General features: G+C 30.5%; 6 protein-coding genes across 6 annotated transcripts; 1 reads left to right on the plus strand and 5 right to left on the minus strand.

Annotated features, from left to right (window-relative positions):
* Nucleotides 1-7981: 7981 nt before the first annotated feature.
* On the minus strand, nucleotides 7982-8926 carry EIN_335190 (hypothetical protein; the record flags this gene model as incomplete). Its single annotated transcript, XM_004255270.1, has 1 exon — nucleotides 7982-8926. One exon carries the CDS (start codon nucleotides 8924-8926, stop codon nucleotides 7982-7984), a length of 945 nt encoding a protein of 314 aa, XP_004255318.1.
* A 720-nt stretch (nucleotides 8927-9646) lies between these two features.
* Nucleotides 9647-10986, plus strand: EIN_335200 (hypothetical protein; the record flags this gene model as incomplete). Its single annotated transcript, XM_004255271.1, has 2 exons — nucleotides 9647-10792; nucleotides 10909-10986. 2 exons carry the CDS (start codon nucleotides 9647-9649, stop codon nucleotides 10984-10986), a joined length of 1224 nt encoding a protein of 407 aa, XP_004255319.1.
* Nucleotides 10987-11074: 88 nt separating this feature from the next.
* EIN_335210 (hypothetical protein) lies at nucleotides 11075-11485 on the minus strand (the record flags this gene model as incomplete). The annotated part of the gene is made up of 2 exons (XM_004255272.1): nucleotides 11075-11230; nucleotides 11312-11485. 2 exons carry the CDS (start codon nucleotides 11483-11485, stop codon nucleotides 11075-11077), a joined length of 330 nt encoding a protein of 109 aa, XP_004255320.1.
* A 279-nt stretch (nucleotides 11486-11764) lies between these two features.
* EIN_335220 (hypothetical protein) lies at nucleotides 11765-13125 on the minus strand (the record flags this gene model as incomplete). The annotated part of the gene is made up of 2 exons (XM_004255273.1): nucleotides 11765-11970; nucleotides 12015-13125. 2 exons carry the CDS (start codon nucleotides 13123-13125, stop codon nucleotides 11765-11767), a joined length of 1317 nt encoding a protein of 438 aa, XP_004255321.1.
* Nucleotides 13126-13438: 313 nt separating this feature from the next.
* On the minus strand, nucleotides 13439-14107 carry EIN_335230 (hypothetical protein; the record flags this gene model as incomplete). Its single annotated transcript, XM_004255274.1, has 1 exon — nucleotides 13439-14107. One exon carries the CDS (start codon nucleotides 14105-14107, stop codon nucleotides 13439-13441), a length of 669 nt encoding a protein of 222 aa, XP_004255322.1.
* Nucleotides 14108-14285: 178 nt separating this feature from the next.
* On the minus strand, nucleotides 14286-15992 carry EIN_335240 (breast carcinoma AMPlified sequence, putative; the record flags this gene model as incomplete). Its single annotated transcript, XM_004255275.1, has 1 exon — nucleotides 14286-15992. The coding sequence occupies one exon, from the start codon at nucleotides 15990-15992 to the stop codon at nucleotides 14286-14288; it is 1707 nt and encodes a 568-aa protein (XP_004255323.1).
* Nucleotides 15993-19130: the final 3138 nt, after the last annotated feature.

Raw genomic sequence — 19130 nt, forward strand, 5'->3', positions numbered from 1 at the left:
CTTTTCCAAAAATAAATACCGTTATTTGATTTGACCACAACTCGATACTTCACAACACAAACTCAACGTTGTTGGTCAAATCATACAACGATAAACACGTTAATAAATTGGGATGTTGTTGTTTGTGTCAATTTGTAACTAAATATCAGTTTCGTTAGTTTTTCATTTTAATTAAAAACAAACATGTGGTTTTGTTCTTTAAACAAAAGAAAATGAAATAACGAGTTTAAAAAAATAAATAAGAGCAAACAATTAATAATTTTGTGTTTTGATATTTCAGTCATTGTTGTGACAACACCATCAGTATATCGATATTACGCGATACTTTAGCGCTTGTTATTTATTTTATTATTATAAATGAAGACTCGACTTTGAAAATTTTTGGCATTAAATTTATCAGCATTTTATAATAAAATGCACTTTTGGGACAATTCACATGTTTTTCAAAAACAAAAATCCCGTTATTGCAAATTTTATATGGAATTTTTTAATGCTTAAAAATTCTTCAAGTAAAAAAATATTTTTTGAAGACTGTTTTTCTCTTTTTTACTTGGAAAAAACAAGCGAATTTATTACAAAAAACAATTCCCAAAAATAATAAACAAAATAAATGCAAAAAATCGGGACACCTCAGTACCGACTTTTGAAAACCAGTTTATTTTATTTTTATTATTCAATGTAATTTGATTATTTTTCGTGGCTTTTTAATATTGACATTAATTAATCACGTGTTTTTAAACTTTTCAACAAATAAAATATATAAATTAATATAATTGTATATAGTATGTGTTTGAGTTTTTGTTAATAAATGATATTTATAAACTTATTAAATTACACTGTCAATATGTTACCAATTATACACGCCAACAACACAACAAGTTGTATGTATTATAATTTTGTCAAGTCGGGGATAAACAAATTACAACACAAAACTATTTTATTCACCAACCACAACACAATAATTATAACCCAACAAACTTAATACAAAATGGTTATTTTAACAATACACAATTGTTTACCAATCACTGTTATCCACACTGTATTTCTCCAAACTATATAAGTGATAATTCAAATTGTCACAGAGAGTTTAACCAACAACATTGTTTGTCAATTCAAAATTTAAATAATCCTTCAAATATATAACCAGATTACAATTGTACTGAAAAATTGTTTTAGACGACAAAAATTGAGTCTCTTATTAAAAAAACTGTAAACACATCGAACGTTTAATCTTCAAAACCAAAATGCCTATCATATTAAATACTTTACAATATAGAAAAAAAACTACAACTTTATTACTGGAAAAGATCAACACAAAATAGAAACCAAAAAATATAATATACGATCAAGTGTTTACAAACATTACTCAAATAAAAAGTCGTAAAATTTCTAAAAATAATACATATTATATGCTTCCAAGTATTGATGGATACACTTATCATGCACAAAATGGCACCAGATATGTATTTACATGTTGCAACTGCGAAATGAAAATAGAAATTGTTGAATATGAAGGTGAATGTGAACAGATTAAATTTCTCAAATATAAATTCATACAAAATTCTATTAATTGTCGGAACCAACATTTCCGACAATTTACACATCGTGCAACTAGTCAAACAAGGAACTAACATTATAACATCTGGAACATAATTACTTGAGCAATACGAATTTATGATACCAGAAAATAAACGCCGAAAACCACTCTGAGAATAACAATTAATAAAATAAAACACGAATTGATAATAGAAAAACAAACGAATCTCTTCAGAATGGAAAATATTATATTGAAGATGATATATTTTGATGATTTCAAAAGACAAATTTAATTTGTTGAAAGAGAGAAAGATCGCTTATTTGTGTATGGATGGAACCTTAAGTTCTTGTCCACAATCTTATTCACAATTATATACAATACATTGTATATTGGCCAATGGTCAAAATATTACGTTATCTCACTCTCTTATGTCAAGTGGCCGGATATTCGCTTCGGGAAATTGATTCCTTGTGATTATTTGGTAATTAACAATGCTTTAAATTGGGTTTTATTTTTATATTAGTGTTTTTGATGGACATTTGATTTTCGAATAATAATATCGAAATGAAATAATGAATTGTTATTAAGTTGATTTTCATATAAATAATCGGGTTTGATTAACACTTTTGTTTTCTATGGACAATTAATTCAACGTGGATAATAATCGTGTTATTTCTATTTGTAAAACATACATAGGAAGCCTTATGAATATTTTGAGTACTTGCTTCAAAATCCGCATACTAATACTATTTTTTAACTTCTACATCCTTTTTAATTTTCATTTTTATTGGTTGACATTCAAAATCCATATATTTTAATGTTTCTAATGATTGTTTTACATAATTACTTTAATTGGATTTCAAATGTAATACATCTGTTAATGAATAAGGTTTAATTACATTATGAACTCTGATATAAATTATTAATTCATTTAATTCAATTGAAGTTTTATCTTTTTTAATTAATAATTATTTATCTTTAATAAATCTTTGTTTATCAAACATGGATTCAAAATAAAAATAATGTTCAATCGCATTTTTATTTATTTATTCTCTCTGTTTAAGATAGAATGAAGTTATTGGAATATTAACATCGAAGAAATAATGATCTCCCTTCATAACCGAATCACGATAATAGAATATATTAATTTGTTTAGCATCTTCATTAGTAAATCCATATGAAAACAATTTTGTATTTGCATTTGTTTTTCTTTTTAATTCTTTTCTCTTAACATTTATTTAAATGTTTAACTATTTACATATTTTATTTAAATATTTTACTTTTTGGTATTTTCTAACACAATGCTATGCTCTTGATATAAATATTGCCGTTTTTTGACTTAATAATTCTTGTGCTTATTGTACTATGATACGTTTTGTATGTTTTTATTATTTCTTTTTCCTCTTTTATATTTAAGATAAAAAATATTTTTTTAGATTATGTTTTATCTAATGTGACTTTCCCACAAATTGTAGTTTGTTTTTTTTGTTTTGCTTTATATTTTTTTCTTTATAAGTTTGGTTGATTTTTTGTTATTTTAAACACACTTTTATCCAAAAGGAACAAAAAACATTTTTTTTATTTTAAATAATAATATTATTTTTAATAATATTAATAATAAAATAAATACAATCATATACATCCATTTTATTAGAGTTTTCCTTCATCATTTCATTGATTTCTTCAATGTTGTCTCGTACACTACAAAGCATCACTTATTTACAAGCTAAACAATGTAGTTTCAATATCATTTAACAATTTTTAACAGAAACACCTTATTGTTAGTTTGAAATTTAGCCAATAAAAGACAATGGACTCTCGAATTTTTGATTTTAGAAACTATTTGTTTCGTTTTCTTTAAAAAATTGCTATTAAAATATTTTCAGCAATCACATTTTTATATCAAATCCAATTTGTGGTAAAAACACCCAAAGTGTGTTTTTCGCTTCATTTATATCTTCTTTGATATTGTTTGCGTTGTCGGATATTATAACGAACTTTCCAACCCTTTTTAATCCCCATTTTCGACTGTTTGTTTGATAAAAATGGCAATATTTTAACTGGAATATACTTCAGGGAATGGCATCAACTCTAACTTAAATTTTCTTACAACAGTTCCATAAGAATAGTGCAGCGTAAAACCAAAAAACGAATCTTGGTTTCTGGAAGACCACCCATCGATGATTCCACACATCCTTCCATCAATTTTGGTGGATTCATTTTTTACTAATTTGTATATACAATCTTCAATTTGGGGAGACGTTCATCAATCATGGTTTATCTACATAATGTTTTATACCCGGAACACGCCTGTTCGAGTAATAAAAACATCCCATTCCACCAATGAAATAAGTACAAAGGAGTGAGTCAATAAAAAGAATATCACTTTGTCGATATTTCTGTGGATAACAAAAGGATCTCGAACACCTCTATTATTTGTTAATGATGATGTCACATGAAGGGTTTCTATGTTACGTGATATCTCCAAATGTTTTGCCATATTTTTCGTCGTTACTACTCCTGAATTGGACTGGTGACATTTGTTTTTTCTTTACATCCCAAGCATGACAATCTCCAGAAAATGTCACTTATAGTTTTTTAAACAAGTTTGTATTTATTGTTTCATTCTAATATAAACATTTATTTTTTGTATGAGTTAATGGTTTTTTCTTCTCGAGTCTCCCTTTCAAAGTACATTTCTTCAAGTTTGGAATGATTCCAAATAAAACTAAACACTTTCGCGATTGGTTTTTGTATTAAATTTTAGATTATAGATAACTTGAAAACAAAAATTATAATTGAAAATTAAGGTCAAGCAGGTTTAATATTATAGTAAATATAAAAAAACTATCATTTTAGATGTTTTGATAATAAATAGACAAGAATGGGAAAATATAAAATTGGTTAGATAGTGTGTGTTTCGAGTTTTTATTTTTATAAAGAACGGGGTTTAAAACCAATCTAGGTAAATGGTTTTATATAATAATCAAAATGTTTTTTAGTTACTGTATTGTTTATTTGATTATTATTATGAATAAAAATATAGTTTTAATATAATTAAGAAGTGTATTTATTTAGTAAAAAAAATAATTATAAAAAAGATAATAAATAATTTTTGTATTTAAAATAAATTGTTTGCAAAAGCCAAATTTTAAGTTGTTCAATTATTTTTAAGAACTTTCCATTTCGAATAGTTTTATTGCTTGTGTTTGTTGGTTATAAAACTTTATGTTTGTCAAACAAACTTGTTTTGTAATTAATCAGACAAACAATTTAAAAAAAAATATTTTAAAAACAACATGTTTAATAAAAGTTTGTTTATAAAAAAAACAAAAAAGTTTTGACCCCGTTTGTCTGTTTTTTTGACAACACCGGTTCAAGAATGTTTGAACATTGTCTCTGTGAATAAACTTAAAATTGTCAACCGTCATTGAAAATGAGTTTTTATGATGTTTAAATATATTTATTTATTCGCTGAGTTAATTATTGTCTAAATGTGTTTATTTTCATTGGTTGTTTGTGTTTATTGTTTTGAGAATTCAAACATAGTTTTGAAACAAAATAAATATGATTTTATTCTCGAATTTAAAAAAATGTAAAAAATAAGACAAAAATGGATGTATAAAATTGGGATATTAGGAAACAAACCTGTTACATTGTTTAATTGATGGTTACAAAAAACGCTCAAGTTATATAACTTGTGAATGTGTTACATAACTTTACGATTTTGTTGTACTTTCTCTTAAACATTTAGAAATTGTGATAAAAATAATGTTGAAATGAAAAAATTGAAATTTATTTGAATTGTCTTTTTTTATTTTATTGATTAAATTTTCAGCGACAACACAATTCAAGAATCAATAATATGACAATAAATAGGCTTTTTATTTGTAATTAAATATGTTTAATAAATAAAATAAGAAAGATTAAATAAGGAGCACGAAAAATAAAACAATTTTTTAATACCAAAATTGATATTTGATGTGTTTCAGATTTTTTAAGTTGTTTTAAAAATCGAATTGGAATGTCCAAAAATATGTAATATTCCAAGTTAACAATTTAAAGTTTATGTATATTTGTTTCTAAACAAAGGTATTATTATATACAAGATAAATATAATTGATTCTCAATAGTAGTATACATACTTTTATAAAATGTGCAGAAATATTTTTTTTATAATAATGTTGTTTTTTTCTTAATGATACCTTCGATTATTCAAATATTATAACCAACTAAAATCTAACAGATGTCATCATTATTTAATAATAAAGATTGACCAAATTCTGTGACATAGTTAAAATAATTAAATTATTATAAAAAAGTTAGTGAGTAAATTTCAATAAAAAAACAGTAATATAGTTATAACAAGTAAAATAACTTATGTAATTCATCCTTTTATTGAAATTGAAACCAACTTTTTAAATGACATGATTAATGTTATTTTATAACAAAAATATTGTTTCATTTCAGCATTTTAAAAATGTTTATTTTTGTGGTGATTATAATTTTTTTGTTGTAAAAAATAATTAATAACTTGAAGTTTATTTTGTTGCAAACTTTATTTACTTAAAATATAAAGGACTATACTTTATATTATATTAATAAATTTATAAATTTATATTTTTAGTTTAAAACTTTTAAACCCAAATTCAAGTAAACAAACTCATTTTACAAAATAGTGACCAAATACACTTTTAAACTCTGTTATGATTTAAGATTTAAAAATAATTTTTCAAACTAATTAAAAAAGTAAAAAAATACGAATGTAAAATCTTTTCAAAAACCCCGAAAAATCCATCTAATTTCGGATTACATAATTTGTGCTTGTTTTTTAACGTATAAATACGAATAAGTTGTTTTTTAAACACGTTTTATTATAACAAAAATAACTCAACTTTTTGTTTACATTTGTATTTGTGTTTTAAAATAACATGTTTCAATTGTAAACATTTAATTACATTATTTGAAAAAAATCAAGTTATGATGTAATTTTTATTTTTTATTATTTTTATGTATTAAAATTTTTATCGCATAAAAAATGTATTTGTTTATATAATGTTAATAACGTATTACACCATTTCAAGCAATCGAATCCAAAATAATTTTTGGTCTTTATTATAATGAATGTGTTATTATATCATATAAATCCTGTTTGCTTTCAAAACAATGATTTATGTTTGTTGTTTTCATCGTAATATTTAAAAAGGGTATTAAAGATATAATTAATGAAAAATGTAGTTAACAAAGATAACAAAACTTCAAATGTAAATTTGTACGTTATTTAATTTAAATGAAAAATTTAAAATTTTTTGAATAGTGTTTGCGATTTTTTCTTTTTTTAATTATTTAAAAGAAAACGAAGAAACACATGTTTAAAAATCGTACTATTGTAAAAAATCTATATCATATAAGAGTGTGTTTTAATTATTTAATATTTTGAAAACAAAAATTTAATTTTTAATATTTTTATAATAATAATTAAAAAAATAATAAATTTCAAGTAAATACACTTACACAATGAAACGTATTATTGTGTCTTAACAAAAATACAAATAAATGGTCAAATTTTTATTGTTCTGTTTAACGCACAATAATTAAAATATTTTTTGAAAAGATTTTAAAATTTGGATTATGTTTTTCTGGCCGATACTCATTTTTGAATAAAAAACATGTATTTTGTAATAATAATTGATAAAAAATCACAAAATTAATTAAACAAACAATTAAATTTTAATAACACAAAAAATATTTATTAACAATTGATAATTATATTTTGAATCTACATGTTCAAAAAAAAACATTTGAAATTGAAACATATTCAAACGTTTCAAAAATCTTAATAATCGTTTGGGTTTCTCCTGATTATAATTTTAATGGTTAAAGGCCACGAGTCAATTGTCACATGGAAAAATAATTAAATGTTTAAATTATTTTCTTTTAATTTACAAAAAAATAAGCGCTAACTAAAACAAATTAACAAATAACATTTTATAAAGTAATAAACGGAAAGATAGTATTGTTTTGACAATGATGTTATTTGCCATATAGATAATGTAAGAAAGGATCAAACTTAAAGTGTGATTTATAAAGATACTATATTTATCTGTAATATTAAAAACGACGAATTAATATTGCGATAAAACACAATTATTATTACGAATATATTTTAAAAATGATTATATCACTCTTGTACTACATTGTCTGTTACAATTAAATATAATTTCATTTTCGAAATTGTTAAAGCATTTCAATTTGAAAATATATTTATTTATTGTATGTTTTATGATAATTTTTTTTTATCCTTTTGACAAACAAATAAAAAAAATATATACTTTTATTTATCAAACAGTATAATTATTAAATTGTATTACATATTATAATAAATTATATAATACATTATAATACATAAATTGGTAAATATGAAAAATAGGAATAAAAAAAGGATCAAATTAATTCATCGTCGAGTTGTTCTCCAACAACATCTGTCACGTCGAATGCCCCCTGTTCAAACCATCTCAAGAAAGAGTTAAAAGCGTTATCTCTTGTGTACATAGTTGTTACATAATTGTTATACATTTTGAAAAGCAAAAAGGTGACGACGCCACCAATGTATATATCAACAAAGTAGTGCAAATGTGTCATACAAAAGAGCAACACGCCGAACAGAAAGTACACCCAGGCGAACAGTGAAGTGAGTGATACCCCGAGTGGATACCCCGTCTTAGAAACCATTTTCCGACACTTTCCACATACATCCACATCGAGAATTGGCACAACACCAGCGTAATGATGCCACATAAGTGTACATAACATGATAGAAGCCGTGTGTCCCGAGAACATACAGTCATAAGTAGTCTTATGGATCCCAAACATCAAGTAAAATCCTTCAATGAATGGGTTGTATTTGATGTCACTTTGAGAGAGTGAAGGGTCCGGCATAATCGTGAAGAATATCGAGAACGATCGCATCAAGAAAAGAACGCCATTCAATAAGAAGTAGCGCTTCACTATGCACGAGCGATACTTTGAAAAGAGAAATCTGAAATTCGAAAAGACAATATACGAACCAATGTATACGTCACAGATCCACGATTGTTTGAGATGCGGAAGAATTTTGAAAAAAAAGTCTGGAAGAATTAAGTCACGCGGAATGTCCGGATTCATCGAAAGCCATTTTGTGTATCGCTCTTGCGCAAAGACTTGAAACACACTATTCCAATACCCACAACATATGAACCAGAAGATCGAAAACAAGACCGGTAAAAACTTCTTGAACTCCTTGAATGAACTGTACGTCGCACCAATGTCTATACACGTCGTTTTAAATATCGCAAGACCGGCTGGTGGAACTGTTGGGTCGGAAATCTCAATAAGAATCTCTCGAGACATTGAATGATTTGTTTTGTTAATTTTAAAAGGAAAAAGTTTTCAAATGGTTTCAAATATGATTTGTTTAAGTTAATAGACTAGAGCAATATAATAGTATAACAATCTATTAAGTATACTATAAATAAGTGTAAAAACATAATTTATAATTAACAATTTAATTCATATCAATAATTAACGTATAATGGAATTATAGTTTTTAATTTAAATGTTATAGTTTATCTAAAAATGTTATTTATATTAGTTTTTTTGTTAATATACTTATTATAATAAAATTACTAATAACTAAACCAAATATATTTATAATATAAAACTATACAATATAATTAAAACCAAAAATAAAAACCCCAGTTTTTTTCCAAATTTTATAAAAAATACATTTTTCCAAAAAAATACAATAAAATTATCATAATAAATAATATATAGTATTTTTTAATTATAATAAATTATAATTCCATAATTATATATTAAATAATAAACAACTCAATAAATTAAATGTCACATCTACGCGCTAGTTCCGACATCATCAAATCACACCAAAAAGACAATCAAGTACTTCGCAATAAACGCCGTGAAGAACTTATTATAAAGAAGCGGAATATTGAATCCACACAACTCACCAATTCTTCCTCTCAAGGAGATGACCTTTACATTCACTCTACCAAACAAAAGAAATTGACTCATTCCCAACTAACCTTTGTGATCAGAACTTTAGAAAATCCGATGAATCCAAACAACGTTTTAGAGGCACTGACACTCCTCGAAACGTCCCCTCCTCAACCGATATCCACACAACTCATCCGCCTCTTTACGTTATTTCAAGACGTCCCTGCTATTGTCTCTAAAGCGTTTTCAGTGATCTCCCTCTGGCAATATCAAGACCAAAAATTCAGTTACGAGTTATTCAACATCTTGCCACTCTCCTTCTTCCACGAATACCTCCGCGGGCAGAACATCCTCTACGTGTGCTCCTCGTTGATTATTATCAGCAACTTCGTGAACGACGGAGGGAAGATGAGTACCCAACTCTACAACGAGTACTCCGCAGAGCTCTTCCAGTTACTCCACTGCTCTGTCGAACAAGTCCAAATCAACGCAGCACTTGTCTTCACCAATTTACTCATGGCAAAACCATTTGTTGGAATGGACATCGCGAAGACGGCGGTTGCGGTGTGTGTCGAAGCAATCGCTTCCAAGTCGGAACTCCTTATAACCAATTCGTTGATAGCGCTGAGGAACTTTTCGTGTAACAAAGACCCTCAAGTTGACTCTGTGATGAGCACCAATGCGATGGGGATTTGGGAGAAGTTTGTTTTAGTTCCAAAAGACGTATTCGATAAAAATCTGGCGACTGTTGCGGTAATTCTGTCGAACAGTTTGATGTCGAACAGCACGACGTTGATGAATAAAATACTCGAGACGAATATTGTCGAAACAATTGCGTCGCTTGTGAGAACGAACGACGACATGATGTGTAAGAATGGGTTGTTCTTCTTCGAGAATTTCATTGTGGACAACAACAGGGAGGTGTCGTTCAATTTGTGCGAGAGAGTCTCCCGTCTTGGGATCGCCGAAATTGCAAATGAAGTTGTCGCAAAGCAAATAAGAAGTCTGGCGACTGTTGGAGAGGCGATGAGGTTCTGGGTCAATTACTTTGACTTATGTTCTATTGAACGAATACGACCATTTTACAACAATCAAATGTTTATAGATGCTCTTAAAAGGATAATGGATGTGACTGATGTCCGGATGGTAGTGAAGGTGATGTTGATAGTGAGAAGGATATGTGTTGATTATCAACAAAGTGGCGTGTCGGTACAAGACTTTTTGGATGGGAATAGTCTTACTGATACCATTGTGATGTTTACTGTTTGTATTCTACGATGTATAGATTATTATAGTTCTTTTATTCATATTAGTATAATATACTTGTAATTAATATATTATTATAAATATATTATAAGTATTTTAATATTGACAAACAGACACAAAGCGAGTCGACGAAGTTACGAAATGTCGCGATTAACATCACTAAAATGTATAACGACGACTCGGAGTTTTAATATAATACTGTGGTGTAGTTTAGTAGTTCATTATAGTAATACAAATCAAGAAGAGAATACAACATATAACACGGTATTGTGGTCTTAATTAGAGTTTGAAGGCAATGATATAGATCACAATAAATATGACGATTGCACCAACAGCTAACACAAGAAGATGCCCCATCCCAACTTCCCCAAAGAGACGCTTTAATCGCTCTCGCGTTGCTCCCAAATATTCAAACATCGAATCCATTTGACTTTCCTTCTTGTGAATGTCTTGCACTTGAAAAGATGTCGCGGAACTATTTGAAATGCATTGTTAAGTGAGTAAGTAATACCAAACCATTGAACTGATCCTCCTCCCATCATCAATCACGGTATCATTTAAATAATTCGCAGACACTTTCAGCCTTGAAATAGAGTCCGTGAGTGACCCTATCCGTTCTTCATTCTCTACATTCATCGCGTCGTCGTTCACATCAAGTTCCTCATCATGTGGTTCACGTTGTCGGGACATATTATCTCTTTTTCTGGTTCTCATGCGACATCTCTCGTATAATACATATATCGTAAAATTATAGTAACAGTATAGTAATAGACTATTAGTATTGTTATAATAACATTATACTATAGAATAGTATTATAGTTTAGAATTGGACACTTTTTTGTATAATACATTTATAGTAAAAATGGTATAATATTATTCTGAAATACTCAAATTGGTAGTATGCTACACTTATAGTATAATTATAATATAAATATTAGAAAAGATAGTACTGACAAGAACACTCACTAATCAGTCAAACAACAGGACATAGTCGCCACTCCTCGTCTGCACTGAAGTGTCGACTTGAAGGACTTTCTGGCCTTTCTGAGTGATGTTAGTGAAGTTCAAAGCACTTGCCGAGAAGTTAGTCTCGAAGGTTATCCAACCGAAAGGGACATCGCACTTTACTGCATTTCTTTCTTTGAAGAGGAGTTCTATAGCGAAGTGTTCGTTCACTAGGAATTGAGTGTGATGGGGTGATTGAATACGACAAACAAACACTTTTGAGTAGCATTTTTGCCAAGTAACACAAAGACTGTTCTTCCGATCACGGTGTAATTTTCTACGGTTTTAATCACATCGACGTCATCGGGACATGTGAAACAAAACGCGTGGACGTACGTCCCTCCTATTGCGTTGTATGAGACATTCATTATCAATTTGTTGTGTTCTGTCGCAATGGTTCCTGTTAACACAACTGGAAACGTTTTGACGTCGGTCTCATATGAGAACACGGGAACACACCCATGTGGGTTGTTCCATGTTAAAACCCCATTTTGGACTTCTCCTTCAAACAACGGATTGATATGAACCTTCTGAAGAGTCGTGTCGGTGATCAATTGAAGACTTTGAATGCCTTCTGTGTATAATTTCATGCGAAGAGATCCTCGAAGCTTCACATCTTTCACATCGCCATCGGGTCGAAATGTCACATTGATCTCCTCAAAGTGCTCGACATACAATTTGTCAACTTGAATGCGTTTGTGCTGTGCCGGCAACACGTTAAATCGGTCGACTTTCTCATATGCAATGAAATTTGCGGTCTCCATCGGTGGGGTCTTTGCGACAGGGTGGTCCATCGCATCATCCAAAAAGTCAAAATCGCTTCCTTTGCGACAAAAGTAATTGTCTGTTATTTTATCGCAAGCCCTCCTCTGTTGAGTTCCACGTTCAAAGTCGACCATTTCGATCTCCGTCTCCAAAGTGCTAGGGAGGGGAGAAGTCCTCAAGACGTCAAATTGGTCGTATGAGTGTAACACGCCATTTCCAATCGATTCGTAAAGAATTGAGTCGATCAGTGTGACATTCGCCAAGACATTACTTTCGTTAATCGTGATGAATTGTTGTATAAAGTCGACTATCGTCGTGAGGATCAACACTGATGAATTCAGAGAGTCCTTTGTTGTGAGGACAAAATAACATCCATTCCTCAATAGATGGTAACATAGACTCCTCTTGTAATGAAGCACATTCGTAGGTTTCGCATTGGACAACACTACTTCTGTTATAAAAATTTCTATCACTTCCTTCGTCTCGGACTTCATCGGTCCTACTTGCGTATAATAAAGACGGGAACCTTTACTGTTGTATATCGAAAATGTTGTTATCATGACTAACTTTTCTAGTTATTGTTCCTTCAAGTTTTCATTGGTAAAATATTTAACGAGTAATTCGTAATTAACGTGCTATTCAATTAACGACTTTTTTAAGTATAAATTTATAGTTTTTAACTATAAAAGAATAATAAAAAGATAACAGTAATTAGATGGCAATAGTAAAAAATAAACTCGTTAATTTACATGTTTATAACGGTAGCTTCAAATTCGCAAATTATATTCTTCCTTATTTTTTGCACCAAAAAAATGCAAGTGAAAATTCAATCCGATAAAATAATCAATCAAAATCTCGTGTATCTTTGGTCCATTAGTACGGACAGTCTTTACTGATATGACCGGGCCACCCACATTTAAAACAGGGACGGTCTTGTTTTGAGAAGTTTTGATCGTTTTTATGTGGGCAATTAGCTGAGTCGTGGACTTCCCCACAGATGAAACATTTCTTATTAATGAATAACTTCTTTGTTTCGGATTCTTGAATTAAAATCTTATGTCCACGGAACTTCTTCATCCGATCTTTGTTGGCTAACATCCGGTTTTTGTCCGCCTCCGTTGCAAATTCTAAGAAGCCAAACCCTTTTGATTGGTGTGAAGCGTCTAAGGGAAGACGACAAGACGTTGGGTTGTATTCTTTAAAAAATTCCAAGAAGGTGTCGTGTGTGATTTCTTTAGGTAAACGAGTGACAAAGACATTATATATATATTTGTATGCGGGGTCTTCTTGAGTCGAGGTAGGGTTTTGTTTCTTTTGATTCTTTGTATCGTCCTCTTGTAATGACTTTTGAGTGGAAGTTGTTGGTTGTAGCTTTTCTTCTGTGGTAAGTTGTGTTGGTGTGTCGTTGGTTTCTTTAATTTCTTCACTACTTTCACTACTCTCAGTACTAGTAGTACTCTCAGCACTCTTCTCTTCTTTCGAATCGGTTGATTCACTCGATTCACTCGATGAAACTTCTTTCTCTTGATCTTCCGATGACATACTGAAATGGTTTCCAGTTAAAGTCTATAAATAGAAACCCTTATGAATGAGAAATAAGACGTTTTCTTATTTAAAAGAATGCTATGAAACTATATATTAAATTATATGTCTACCACTCGACAATTGTTTAACTTTGAAATTAAAATGTGAAATACTAACTCAATGTGTGACAAGTCACTCACACTACAATATTCTCCTCCCCGTCTTCTAGTGCACTTCCAATCTTCTCTTCTTCTTTATGTTCGTCGACTTTGCTCTCATCTTTGCCACTTTCAATTTTCACTGCATATGGATTCTCTTCTTCCTCTTCACTTTTCTCTTCTTCTTTCTTGTCATTCTTTATCTCGCCATCTTCGCAGTCACTAACTATCTCCTCGTGATCCTGTTTAACTGTGTAATCAATGTCAAACACATTTGTAGTGGCATTAAGCCATCCGCTCATCGTCTTCTCAAGAAGTGCCTTTTGTTTCGCAATCGCCACCTTCCCTATCGCAAATTTATTTGTTTCTTTCGTCAGCCTTTTGACCTTCGTCTCGTCAAATGTGACGACTCTGCTCTCGCAGTTCTTATAAATGTCCTCCTCCCCTATGATCGTCGCCAACTCAAACAGCGACTTATTCAAATATTGACTTTCGCTCGGAAAGTTCAATTCTACTTGCCCAGAAATACTCAGCTCCTTCCCCATCTTATATATGACACTCCGACAGTTAATCCCCTGCGCAAGTGTCGTCCCATCAAAACAGACGCAAATCGAACCTTCTTCGTTGTCGACAGAGATCTTCTTTATGATATTCAACCAACGCACCTCACTCTCTCCACTCGCGCTAATCTTTTTGTTTCGACTATTCACCACGTCCATGTCAATTTTAAAGATATGCGACGTTTTAGTCGACGATATCACTACAATAGAACTGTCAATTGACGTCTCAATATGTGTGATCACCCCTTTTGTCGTACCACGATTTAACACAAATAAGTGGTCCTCCCCACCACTTGGATTGATCCGATAGACGTTGAAGAGGTACCCCTTGTCGTCGCACGTGATCAATAACTCGCCTTTGTGGTCAAACGCCATTGCGCGGATCCTCGACGTTGTCGCGCAGAAGTGGCAGATCCGTTGAATTGTTTTAGTCGCGGGCGCTGCGCGGAAGTCGCCGACGATGACAAATTCCTTTTTAGCTTCCTCCTCGTCCGGTTTCTCGCTTTTTGTCCCATACACCGCCTTCTGCAAATTGTCAGTCAACCAGGAGACTCCCGTCGTGAGCTTTTCTGTAGCGATGGAGCCCAAACTCTGTGGTGGGACGTTGTAAGTGAGTGGTGCTTCGTAAGTTGGATATGCGATATAAGCGGAGCTGACCGCCAAAGGGCGAGAGTTGATGAGATAAAGAGTAGATTGGAAGGAGGCGAGATATGTTGGAGGAAGTGTGTTGATGTTATACATATGAAGAGCACCTTCGGGAGTCAAAGCGAATAAATATGAATTGTTGAGAACAAATTGCGAGTACGGATTAGTAAAGAAAGAACTTGCGACAGGCCCGGTAGTGTCGAAGGTCACCGATACTAATTGATTGTTACGAGTAACAAAGAATAGAATGGGAGGCGGATGTTTGGAAAAGGCCGCGTACATCGGAATGGCATTGTCTTCAACAGGATATGTAAAGAGCTCCGTAAAGCTTTCTAAGTTCTCACAATCCCAAACACGAATGCCATGATACTCACATATGATACAACACCGACGAAGCTCCCCATCTTCTTTGGGATAATAATCAAAGGAAATGGATTGGACGGAGATCGTTGGAGAAGTACCTTTTATTGTGGTACTTAACTTCGGAGGTTGACGGTCGTCATAACATTTGATGAATGGCGCAATCTGTGGATGTGACATGAATTCTCTTTTTTGAGTTGTAAAAAGGAGATATTATTAGAATAAAGTCATTAAACTTATGAGCAATTTTGGTGATCGTTTCAGGCGGAATATAACTGTTTAATCACTTTATAAAACAAAAAAATTAATGCAATAGAATATTGATAATTTATTAATCGTTTGAAAATAGTATTTTTTTTACTTTTTATATTATAATATATATACTATAATTTATTAATAGTTTAATATATAAAAAAATAAATAATGATTGGTCTGTGTATTTTTTAAAAAAATAACATTTATCGTTCATTTATCCAATTAAATTAAGTCGATTAACAAAATGATCAACGTGACTGAAGCTTGGCATACAAATGTTTAAATGTGTATAATTTATAATATTTTAATAATAAAATTTAAATTTAACACGTTCAAAACAGAAACGTAATAATAATAAGTTTTTATTTTTTTCTTTTACCTAAACCCTTTTTTTGCCTTCATACACAAAACAAATTTTTGAAATTTTTTATTTATTTTTTTATCAACTTAAATTTGAATTGTATATTTTATAGTCACACTTAAAGTGAATGAGTTTGTTTGTGTAAAACAAGAGCAAAGCTTAAAAAAGAAAGATGGGGTCTAATGATGGTTTGATATATTTGGTTGTTTTTATATAAAGAGAATATTGTCATTTGATTATAACGATATTGGTGTTTATATTGTCGTTATATTTGTTAATGCGACTATTTGACGTTGTTTGTTATTAAATGGATTGACGATGTAGCGTTTTTATATTAAATGTTGAAACACAATAAAGCGATATGAGATTTCATCCAAAAGATTATTTTTGATCAATCTTAGGTAATTGAGTTCTCATTTGTTAATTATTTTAAGTAAAATAAAACTGACTATTGGCTGGTGTTGGTTAGAAAGGGGTTTTTGAATAAAAAATAATAAAAAATGATTTGGACAATTTCCTTTTTACTTATTTTTCTTCTTAAAAAAAAGTTTTGGGTTGTGAAAGTGTTAACTGAAAAAAAATTTGATTACAGAAAATAATCAAAGTTATGATATTGACAATTAGATTGAAAAACAATTAGAGTAAGTTGTAAAACGTTGTCCCAGTCGCCAACGTTGTCCCGCTTAGAATATTCTCTTTTGTGTGGAATCATTCTACGATATATTCAATAACCGTCATTGTAAAAACAACAAAAATGTTTTTAATTTTGTTTTTATTTTAAATTATTTTTTTTTCGAAACATTACAAAAACTTAGAAAATAATCATTAACTTATTTAGTTCTCTTTTCCTTCTTTTCAGAAGAGCAATCCAAAAACCCCTTTAAAATGACGCACATAAGAAATGGGTCAGTCAAGTGTGTGTAGTCACTTCAAACACTTTTAGTAGAATTAACATGCATGTCATAATAAGTTAGACGAACTGAATGTTAGTTAAACTGAATGTTTCAAACACACAAAATGAAAAAATAAACATTTGGATGTTAATGTGCATAAAACAAACCTCTAGCACCATAGTTGCAACGAATATTGAAGAAATGTATATACCTGAAGAGCGCAATTCCTATAACGTAAGTCAATGGTTGATTCGATATTAAACAGACCTTGTATTTTTTATCTGAAGAATCAGTTAAACCCTTAGAGTTTTTTTTAGGTTAATTATAAGTATAGTTTTAAAGTTATAATAATATAGATTATATTATGTGTAATTATTTAACTATAAAACTATACTACCATATACAATAATTAACATATAAAATAAATTAACACATTTTAACTAACGAAAAACTACTTTGAATAATCATCATAAAATTATAAAAAAAGAGTTTTTAATTATCTTTTACTCGTTGATTTTTCAAACTAAAGAGCAAACAAAATATCACTCGTAAACAATTGTTTTGTTGAACTGGAGCAATTTAACTCTTTTCCTTTTAAACAAAATCATTCCACACTTGGTTTCTAATTGCGAGTTGGCACAATCTCTTGCGTTTTTTCTTAAAGTTTTGTATATTTCCTTTTTGACATTGTCGATATTATCGCCTTCTTCATTTGACATCTCATTCATACATCTGTCAATTTCTTGCTGCTCGAAAAAGCAATTCAGCTTCGTGCATGAAGATGGCACCACTTCACATACTGTACTCAAGTTTTGAAGTAGTCTCGGTACTAACCCGCATGCAATAAAGGAAGACACCACATTCTTTGATGTGGTCACTCTTTCCCACGAGTTGACAATCGACATAATTTGTACAGATATATAGGAAAGGTGACCGTATGTGTCATTCATCAACGATTTATCAGTTGTACATGCCCGTTTCTGATTTCCAAATATCCCCACATCACACATTTGCAACAAATGAGATGAGTGTGGGGGGAGTAGTATTATTTTGACGTTATTCTCTGTCAACATTTCTACAGCGCCTACTCCAAGATGAGAACCGTAACCATCCATTACAAGAATTGACATACCGCTATAACCATGTTTTCTTCTTTTTTCAAGCAATTCGGGAATAAAAACACTTCGGATCCACTCTTCAAATAATTGATTTGTCATGAACGCTTTTTTGTGTACTTCAGGCACGCTTTATTGTTTGTCAAACCCAATTCTAAAAGCTCCTTCTCAACACTTTCTGTTGGTATAATGAAAAAAGGTTTCAGTGCTGTGCCATCCATACAAATTGCTGCCATCAATGTTGTTCGACTTCCTGCGCGTCTAATGGGTACATTGACAACACCAGATCTTGGTCTATTTAAAAGAATGACCGTTCTTGTCATTTTATCTACCCACCTTTGGAATCCTGATTCATCACAATTGAATATGAAACTTACTGGAATGCCATTGGCGTACTTGGAGAGAAACTCAAAATACGCAACAATCTCTGTTGTTTGTACCTCCACTCTTTCCTCTTCCATCGGCTCCGCTTTTATGGTGGATAATTTGGCCATTTTGTTCACGGAAGTGTACAACATTTTGAGGTCAATATCCTCTCTCCCCAAAGTTGTTAGTACAAAAGAAAGCAACTCTGGATATCCAGCTGGATCTTTAGCGTCTTCCCGTAGTTCAATGAAGTTGATAATTTTTCTTTTCTCTTCCTCGGAAAAAACTCGACTTCTTCCTGAACTTCCAGGAGCTTTTATTACAAGAC

Source organism: Entamoeba invadens (genome assembly GCF_000330505.1).
Source record: "Entamoeba invadens IP1 unplaced genomic scaffold scaff_1105074726065, whole genome shotgun sequence".
Lineage (NCBI taxonomy): Eukaryota > Evosea > Mastigamoebida > Endamoebidae > Entamoeba > Entamoeba invadens.